The sequence below is a fragment of the Lottia gigantea genome (genome assembly GCF_000327385.1).
Source record: "Lottia gigantea unplaced genomic scaffold LOTGIsca_9, whole genome shotgun sequence".
Lineage (NCBI taxonomy): Eukaryota > Metazoa > Mollusca > Gastropoda > Lottiidae > Lottia > Lottia gigantea.
This window is the reverse complement of record NW_008710950.1, coordinates 2,657,768-2,667,719: the sequence shown is the minus strand read 5'-3', so window position 1 is coordinate 2,667,719 and position 9,952 is coordinate 2,657,768. Positions and strand designations below refer to the sequence as shown.

General features: G+C 31.0%; 2 protein-coding genes across 2 annotated transcripts; both read left to right on the top strand.

Annotated features, from left to right (window-relative positions):
• Positions 1-102: 102 nt before the first annotated feature.
• LOTGIDRAFT_149477 (hypothetical protein) lies at positions 103-3,334 on the top strand. The gene is made up of 6 exons (XM_009068323.1): positions 103-242; positions 649-788; positions 1,720-1,948; positions 2,448-2,611; positions 2,781-2,975; positions 3,152-3,334. The coding sequence occupies exons 1-6, from the start codon at positions 181-183 to the stop codon at positions 3,256-3,258; spliced, it is 897 nt and encodes a 298-aa protein (XP_009066571.1). The 5' UTR covers positions 103-180; the 3' UTR covers positions 3,259-3,334.
• A 1,151-nt stretch (positions 3,335-4,485) lies between these two features.
• LOTGIDRAFT_229801 (hypothetical protein) lies at positions 4,486-8,414 on the top strand. Its single transcript, XM_009068322.1, has 6 exons — positions 4,486-4,686; positions 5,183-5,325; positions 6,900-7,128; positions 7,507-7,667; positions 7,820-8,005; positions 8,263-8,414. Exons 1-6 carry the CDS (start codon positions 4,598-4,600, stop codon positions 8,364-8,366), a joined length of 912 nt encoding a protein of 303 aa, XP_009066570.1. The 5' UTR covers positions 4,486-4,597; the 3' UTR covers positions 8,367-8,414.
• The last annotated feature ends 1,538 nt before the right edge of the window (positions 8,415-9,952 follow it).

Sequence of the window (9,952 nt, the reverse complement as noted above, 5' to 3'; positions counted from 1 at the left end):
TTAGATCTCTGTTTGTTTCTATTGAAGAGTTCCATCAGTTATCTCCCTGCCTCACTCGTACGTACTTAATAATTGAATAATTTTGTTATATAAAAGGAGTCAGGGTTACCTCATATTGGATAAAAGAGAATCATGTCAGGAAATTCACTACACTTACCTGAAACTGCAGTACTATCACCAATGGGAAATGAAAAACTTGACCAGGTTTTAAATCTTGAAAAGATAGGAAATGGATTATACAGGTAATTTGATAAAGACCCGGTTTGAATTATGAATGATGTGGATTTGTCTGTGGATGGTGGGAGGGTACTTTACTGTGTCTTGATAATATTATTGATAGATCCTGGCAGCTGGGTGTTTTGGAGTGGCTAGTGTAGAACTAGAGCAGAGCCTCAGATATTTGTTTCTGGTCCTATCTTTTTGAAATAGTTATAGAGAGTAGGCCTAACGGAGAGATCATGAAGATAGGCGTATGTTAGGCTATGTAGTATGTATGACAGAATAATTTTTATAGCCTACTGAGCAATAGTCTTATAATTCGTCTGAACGAAATAATATCATATATTTCGTTTAAATGAAATGATTATTTCGTTTAATCGAATAACTTACTTCGTTTTAATGAATTAATTATTTATATTCTGTATTTAGGAGCACATATCAGGTTATGAATACTGGTGGTAGAACAATATTTGGTGGACAAGTAATAGCATTAGGTTTATTGGCTGCAATAGAAACAGTTTCCACAGATTACCATCTTCATAGTTTACATTGTTATTTCCTAAATGCTGGTAGGTATAAGACTTAGTAACCTTTGTAAGTTTTAAAGGGTGATGCTGTGAACACTCTTACTAATTGGCTTGGCTTAAAATTTACCGTTTCTGAGACTAAGATATGATTGTTAAAAAGATAACTTGCCAGGCAAGGTAATATTTCGGCGATACTGTATAATATTACCAATTTTAGACAAATTTTGGCAAGAATTGGGCCTTCTAGAGTGTTTTAAGAATGAGGGCAATAACTCAAACTAAATACTATTCGACTCTTCTGATTTTTTTAGGCTTCACAACAAACACTCAAAATCCATCAAACATTGTGCCTTCGAGAGTGTTTGCAGGCTAAAAATTGAACATGTTTTCAAGAACAAGGGCAATAACTTGAACTAAAATTTTTTGATTTTTCTGACTTTCGTTAGGGTTCATCCTTGGGTGATTACAAACACTCACACCAAGTTTCATCAAAATCTGTCATTAGTTCAACCTTCTAATGCGTTTAAGAGCTAAAAATTGAACACGTTTTCAAGAACAAGGGCAATAAGTAATACTAAATATTTTTTTTGATTTTCGATAGGGTTCATCCAGTTTTGTAAAAATCTGTCAATAATTGAACCTTCTATAGTGTTTACGAGCATTTCAAGAACAAGGGCAGTAACTCATTCTTAATATTCATCCTTCTGGGGTGATAAAAACAATCATACCAAGTTTCGTGAAAATCAGTCCTCTAGAGTGTTTATGAGCAATTGTGGACGGACGGACATGGGTGACAACAATATACGCCCACCATTTCATGTGGGCGTATAAAAAACGGTGCATCATCTTTCCTAGTTAGAGTAAATATGTGTTTTTACATTCGTTGAAATGCATTTTCATATCTTAATAAATGCTAGTATTTTTCAATCCAATTGATTGTTCAGCATTGTCCACTTTCATATTCACTTTTTAGGTAAAGATCAGCCAATTATATATAAAGTAGAATCTACGAGAGGAGGAAACACTTACTGTAGTCGTGGTGTAAAAGCTATTCAAAATGGACAAAATATTTTTACCATGCAGTGTTCATTTAAAAAAGCAGAAAAAGATCCATTTCAGTTTCAAGTTAAAATGCCAAATGTTCCAAAACCCCATGAACTAAAAAACAAGTCAGAGATTCTCAATGAGCTGTTAGATCTAAAGTAAGTCAACAGAAAATTATAGTGGTTATTATATGGTAGGTATTATAGTGGAACATGTCCAAGTAGCAAAAAGGCCAACTTTGCCTATATACCAAGTTTTCTGAAAATCAGTTATCAGTTGTTCAGGGGGGTAATCATTCTGTGAAAGGATCAAAAATTGAACTGCACCAAATTTATTCGAAATGCGCTTAAAACTGTAGATTTTATAGCAATTTTATTTTGCAAGATTACAGAAGTTAATATATTAGAGGTTATATTTTGGACTTGATGTTAGTTTTAGCTTTAAACGTACATAATATACCAAATTTTATAAAAACCGGTTAAAAACTATAGATTCTGGAGGATATATCAAGGGGCCATGCATTAACAGATCAATGTGGTTGCGACAATAATTATGTCTCCTTAAATACATTTATGACATAGATTTTCAAACGATTTAAATACAAATCATCTGAATTATTTCATACTGTGATGCTATACTTTTTAAACTTAATTGTAGACAACATTCTTCTGGTGAAAATATTATCAGTCATTTGCAATATCTAAAACAGTCAGATGCCAAAAGTTTATTTGCATTTAAACCAATTGATCAAGATTGTTATTCCACAGAAAGAAAGTATTCACCTCAAAATACTGTTTGGTGTAGACTAAAGGAACCCATTGGTTAGTGTACCATATTTAATAATCAGAATGCAAACCATAAACTATTAAGATCTATAAGTTGACAATCCTTGGAAGAAAGGAAGAATTTTGAGTGTGTTAATCAACATTTTACTAATCAAACCTGTGTTGTTATTAGATTAGCTTATATAAATAGATATTTTTTTTGCAGGTAATAAACAGTTATGCCATAAAGTTGTAGCTGCATATGTGAGTGATATGTTAATGCTAAATGCTGCCAGCAGACCAGGTTTTCATTTAGGGAAACACAAATTTTTCATGACAACATTAGATCATTCAATGTGGTTTCATAAACCAATAAATGTTAATGATTGGTTATTATTTGAAATAGAGAGTCCTGTAACAGGTTAGTTTCATTAGGTTTCTTGTAATATTTGTAATATTGATGATTATTATCAGCCCAGTTCCACCAACTAACAATTATGATATTGATAAATAATAAAAAGATTGTTTTCTAAAAGTTTAAACTGCCATATCTGTTCATTACTTTTTTAAGCACGCTATTATTATATTTTTTCTTAGGTGAAGGTCGTGGATTCATCTGTTGCAGAGTTTGGTCAGAAGATGGTAGTTTAGTTATAAATGCAACTCAAGAAGGAGTTATCCGAACTTTAAAATCTAACCTATGATAAGAACTATTCATGTTATTAATTGCTAATTTTACCATATATACCTTAATTGATTTGTAATAAAAATAATAGTTACAAAAGAAAATGAATAAATTTATCCCTTTTGTTGCATACAGTGGGCCTAATGTTAATCCTGGTACAAAGGTATACAGAATTTTAGTTGGTGTGTGCTTGTGAATGTGGGTCAAGAAGATTTGATTAACTGGAGTTATGTTAATCCAAGTGTAATGTGTATGTAGAAGTTATATTAAACCATGTGTAATGTGTGTGTGTAGAAATTATATTCAACCAGATGTAATGAGTGTATAGAGTTATATTAAACCATGTGCAATGTGTGTGTAGAAGTTTTTTAAAACTGTGTGTAATTGTGTGTGTATAGAAGTTTGTTAATCCAGGTGCAATGTGTGTGTAGAAGTTTTTTAAAACCGGGTGTAATTGTGTGTGTATAGAAGTTTGTTAATCCAGGTGTAGTGTGTGTGTGTAGGAGTTTTGTTAATTAAGGTGTGATGTGTATGTAAGAAATTGCTAATCTATGTGTAATTTGTGTGTTGAAGTTCAATAAAACCATGTGTAATGTGTGTTTAGGAGTTATATTAAAGCATGTGTAATGTGTGTTTAGGAGTTATATTAAAGCATGTGTAATTTATGTATGTGTGTAGAAGTTATATTCAACCATGTGTAATGTGTGTGTGTAGAAAGTATATTAAACAAGGTGTAATGGGTGTTTAGAAGTTATATTAAACCACATGTAATGTGTGTGTTAAAAGTTTGTTTATCTGGGTGTAATGTGAGTGTAGAAGTTTGTTAAATTAGGTGTGATGTGCATGTAAAAAATTGTTAATCTATGTGTAATGTGTGTGTAGGAGTTCTATAAAACCATGTGTAATGTGTGTATGTAGAAGTATTCTATATTCATATGTGTTATGTACGTGTTAGTAGGATTTATATTGAACCAGGTGTATTGTGTGTGTAGAAGTTTGTTAATCTAGGTGTAATGTGTTTGAAGAAGTTTTGTAAATTTAGGTGTGATTTTTAATCTATGTGTAATGTTTGTGTTGAAGTCCTATTTTGAACCAGGTGTAAACAGGCACGTAACCAGGCTAATGTGTCAAGCAAGCGGGAAAGGAGACTTGAAAGAAAGAAAGATGGAGAGAATCTCACTAAATTAGCTGTAGTCTGAATACAATTGATAGGTGTCTCCCTTTAATCAGGTCAAAGTTTATCAAGCTAATAGCAACTAACACCTGTCGTTAAATTACTAAATTTGACTGAATTATGCATTATTGATTCAAACAGTTCCTGACCTTCATTAGAACTAGATTACTTAAAGTGTAGAAAAATGGTGACAACATTTGGTGACTTAGACTTGCAAAGAGTTCTTGAGAAATCATTCCTAAATTTAGAAAAGATTGATACCAATATATTCAGGTTGAGCACAACACTCTATTGACTATTATCTAGTATTAAGAGAAAATCCCTTTGCCCTTTGGAAGCTTGCAGCTCTCAATATGCTTTGCTTCCTTTTTTGACATTATTTTGACAGTTGAAATCTTTTCTTCGAATTATAGGTCTACTCCAGGCAACAGCTTACTGCATACTTTGAAAATAGCTAGGCTATTAGAGACTGGAGCTGGAATAGAGGCAGAGGCAGATGTTTTGAACTAGTCTAGGCCTACCCCAATTAATGTTAAAATAAAATACTCATGTCATTATCTTTAACGAATTCATCATAGTGCATACTGAATCTGATTAACTAAATCAATAACATTTTAACTTGAGTTGTCTTCACAATTAATTTTGAGCTCCAACAATCTGATGACAATAATACAGTACCATTCAAAAAAATTGAGACCTAAAAAATGCAGAAGGGCCCTTTTACATAAATTTATATTTTATTTTGTCATTATATTGTTTTTCTTTACAGAACAAAGTCCAAGTTATGGCATCCACCAACCATGCAGGGTATCTATGGGGGTCAATTAGTGGGACAGGCTTTGGCTGCAGCAAGCAAAACTGTTTCTCATACACATCATGCTCATAGTCTACATTGTTATTATCTCAATAGAGGTAATTATAATTATAAATAATATTCTAAGCTCTGTTTACTCGCATAATGTTAGACTACAGTTTTTATACCATCTTGATGTAACTTGGTATGCATGTCTATATTGATGAGATCTCGGTCAAGTTCGAAATTGATTGAACTGTTTTAGAGTTATTTCTCTTGACTTGGTAAAAACTTGTCAAATTTGGCTTGTAGGCACAATAGAAGCTACAGTTTTTATCTGATCTTTATAAAACTTGGTATGCATGTATATATTGATGAGATCTCGGTCAAGTTCGAAATTGGTATTATTTGGATGAATGGTTTCAGAGTTATTGCTCTTGACTTTGTAAAAAGTCGTCAAATTTGTCTTTTAGGCACAAGAGACAGTTTTTATCTAATCTTGATGAATTTTCAATGTATATATTGAAGAAATTTCAGTTTAGTTTGAAATTTGTATTATTCGGATGAAAGGTTTCGAAATTGTTGCTCTTAACTTAGTAAAAGCTCACCAAATTTGATGACAATATGATGAACTGTTCTTGAGGTTATAAATTTGTTTTAAAAATTTTTTTTTTAGATTATTTAAAACATCCTTATTAAAGCCACTAAAGACTTCATCATTTCTGACAGCTTGTAGTGGGCGTATGTTACCTTGCCTGACAAGCTATCTTTGAGTTATTGCCCTTTGTTTGTGAACACAATAGAGACCACAATTTTCATCTGATTTAAATGAAATTTCGTGTGATCATTTATAATGATAAGATCTTAGACAAGTTCGAATTTGACGATCTTTCAATGAATTTTTTTGAGTTATTGACCTTGATTTATGAAAAGCGCGTCAAAATTTGTTTGTGAACACAATAGAGATTTCAGTTTTCATCCGATTTAAAGGAAATTTGACATGATCTTAGCCAAGATTGAATTAGACGATTTTTCGATCAAAGGAATATGAGTTATTGCACTTTTGTTGCAATTTATTGGCTTGTTAACGCGATAGAGGTGACAGTTTATGTCAGATTTTATTAAATAATGTGTGTTTGTTTAAATCAACAATATCTTGCACACATTAGATTTTTGGTATGATTTGACACAAATAGGTGACCGCCCTTGATATACGGAAAATGTATCATGAAAGTGGGCTTGGCAACCAATTGTACCTTAACCTTGAAGCAGTCACGTGGGGTATTTTTTGCCCCCCCTCCTCCCCCCAAAAATTCTTGATATCCACAAGTACCCAATTTGTCAAAAGTTTTCACAGTAAAGACTTGGAATGTCACATTAGAAAGATCTGAAATTGCAGTCAAGGTTAAGACTTGACCCCAAAGGTTGAATACAGATTAAAAAACTATAGATAGATTGGTGAATATTTTGAGAGAGAGTTTGAGAGTAACCGCTGCATGTTCAGACTCTAACTTAAGATATCATTCATCAAAAATCTCGATTATCGTAGTTATAATAATGGTGATATATATTGAAGTTAAAATAATGGCGATGTATATTTTGAAGTTATAGTAATGGTGATATATATTGTAGCTATGATAATGGTAATAGGTCTTGTAGCAATGGTTATAATAATGATGATATTTATTTGTAGGTACCTGTACTAATCCTGTATTATATTATATAGAGAGAACTAGAGATGGTAACACATATTGTAGTCGTAATGTGGATGCTAAACAAGATGATACAACATTACTGACAATGCAAACTAGTTTTAAACAAGGAGAAACAGATGAATATTATCATCAATTTTCTATGCCAATAACAGATAAACAGCCCCAAGATTTACTCAATGTTAAACAATTATATCAGATAGCAGTCAAGTGAGTATATTATTATCCTAAATAATTATATGTTTAAAAAATCACTTAATTGTCTCCAATAATTTAAGACATAGACACATTGGTTAATCATTGCAACTTTTTCAAATACTGTAACATTTTAGCCCAAATAATTTTCATATGTTCTTATCTTTTTGTTACAAAAATTAAACTCTATTTTCAGCCAGAGTATGTCATTTAGCCCATCATGTGTTTGTGTAATTGCTCTCTTCCTCTGTCTGTTCATTTGTGAACACTTTTGATTTTAGGCAGAGCCAAAATATTTGATTGATTTGTGAACACCACGGTGACTAAAGTCTTGGCTTCATATAATTTATGACTGCATGGTGTTTTTTACTTCAATATTGATTGTATTTTCAGGAATAATTATGGCAGTATAAAAGAGAGAGAAATTTTAAAATCATTGTGCCATCAAGATTTCCCTTTTGAAATACGACCAGTTTGTTCAAGTTATGAATTGCCCTCAATAGAGAGAAAGGAAGCTAAAAGAAAATATTGGATTAAAGCTGAAGGATATTTAGGTAAAACATTATATCTAAATTGAAAATGATTATACCTGTTGTCATCTGTAATGAAGTCTTTCGTCCAATCAGACAATGCATTTCTTAGTAGCCTAAATACAAAAAAGTCAATTTTGACTAAAAAATTCTTGAAATTTACTTTTTAATTGTAGGTGAAGACAGTAGAATACATCAGTGTGCTGCAGCATTTTTAACTGATTATCTATTTGTTGATGTTGCTTCAATATATAATACCGATAGACATCTTCAAATTGTCTCACTGGATCATTCTATATGGTTCCACAATACATTTCAAGCCAATGACTGGTTGCTATATGATATTGAAAGTCCCCAAAGAGGTAATATGCACATTCATTGAGACATTAATGAACCTTACTGATAAATGGAATCAGCTTGTAGGCCTACTGAGAGGCTTACACTTAATGCATATTTATCTAATATGGGTGAAATTGGAAAGAAAGTGAATGTTGTAATTGAAAGTTCCAGTCTTTTCCACTTTACAAATATCAAATTGCTTTTAACATTTAACACATCATACTATCATGAAGCCTTTATGTGATTTATGTTAAAATGTACTTTTCATGCACCTTTGTAGGAAATGGTATGGCTATAGCAACTGGTAGATTATGGAGAAAAGATGGGGTGTTAGCTATGTCTGTAGCACAGGAAGGAATGATGAGACCTAACCCTAAATTATAATATGAAAAATATATGTAAACATACCATATTATTAAAGGAATATAGTTTATACCATATGATCTATCAAGGATAATGGGTCTACTTTTCATTATGAAAAATCTGATTCCTTATGGAAAAGAGATACTGATAGCTTTAAGTTTTATCTGCTGGTAAAACAAATCTCAAGATGATTAAGGGGACAAAAAAAATATGCTTAACAAGTCCTGGTAATTGTCAAAAACTCTGAATGAATTACATAGATGAAAAATGATGAATTATTCTAGATCACAAAATTTGGTTTATCAGAAAACCATAAAAGTTCATTTTCATGAATCACTCAATCAGCAAACCATAATTGAGATCAAAGTCATTTACAATCAATTATATTAAAATTCTAAATTTATAAACCTTTATCATTAAAATGACATGAGAATGATTAAAATATGTTAACTGAGAATGTTACATTTATACATGTATATAACATATAGAATAAAGAGTATAAATAAAGAAATAACTTTAATAAAGCTAATAATTAATAATATAACAACCTGTATTGTCCTTGTCTCCTATATTATAATCTTAGTAATAAATAAAGTAATATAAAGTTTGTAAAAAGTTTAATAAATATGTGATACCATTGACTGCAGAAGTCATAACTATAGAAATATGTACAAACAGAAAGAAATGATAATTTCAGAATGTCACATAAGACAAGCTTAATACTAAGTAATTGATATTTTAACAAACCATGGGCATACCACTCGTAAAAATATTGTCAGATTCACATGAAATAAGTGACAGTGACTGCAAAACGAAATTTTGTATCTGTATTTTAATGAAGGAGGCAATTTTGTGACCAATATTTCAAAACTGAAATATTTAGTCACTCATTTATGTGATATCTCTAAACAACAGTACACTAGCGGTCTCCCATAGTCTACACAACAGCAAGTCTTTTTAAAATCTTCTCTAATTCTTTAACATTACCAATATCTAATTTAAATTCATCAACATTTTGTGAATACCGAACTTACAAATATAGTTACATGTGTCCAGTTTTCTTTCTTTATCGCTCTACAATTGATGTATTGAACACTATACTAGTGTATTGTATTCAGTTTCTATAAGCATACCAAGTTTTATCAAAATCTGATCAAAACTGCAGTCTATAACCAAATAAACAGACAATACATGTATTGTAGGTAGGCATATCATATCATATCATACTTGGAGTTCAAAAGTAAAACATCACAAATATGAAAACATGAAAACTGGGAATGTCGTTTCAAACAAAAATCACCATTATATTTTCTAGCTGAAACATTTGTAACATATTTCCATTACACATATTATACCTATGTATATACCCATGCAATATTTTACTCTTGACATTTTGCCATATATACATCAATTACAAAATCAAAAGACTAGATATTGCTTATAAATAGAAAGATAACAATCTCAATCATGAATACAAACAAAATATTCTTAAATTATCTTTTCAATGTAAACACATGACATTTCTTGGTCTTGTACTGGTGTTAAAAACATTTGGAGGAATGTGTGCTGATGATTTGTTTTTTTTTTATATTGACTTATATATTTAT

Coding starts and splice junctions, on each gene's coding strand:
- LOTGIDRAFT_149477 (XM_009068323.1), top strand. CDS start 181: ATGGGAAATGAAAAACTTGACCAGGTTTTAAATCTTGAAAAGATAGGA. Junction 1,949..2,447: donor AATGAGCTGTTAGATCTAAA/GTAAGTCAACAG, acceptor ACTTAATTGTAG/ACAACATTCTTCTGGTGAAA. Junction 2,612..2,780: donor TAGACTAAAGGAACCCATTG/GTTAGTGTACCA, acceptor TTTTTTTTGCAG/GTAATAAACAGTTATGCCAT.
- LOTGIDRAFT_229801 (XM_009068322.1), top strand. CDS start 4,598: ATGGTGACAACATTTGGTGACTTAGACTTGCAAAGAGTTCTTGAGAAA. Junction 5,326..6,899: donor TTGTTATTATCTCAATAGAG/GTAATTATAATT, acceptor ATTTATTTGTAG/GTACCTGTACTAATCCTGTA. Junction 8,006..8,262: donor TATTGAAAGTCCCCAAAGAG/GTAATATGCACA, acceptor GCACCTTTGTAG/GAAATGGTATGGCTATAGCA.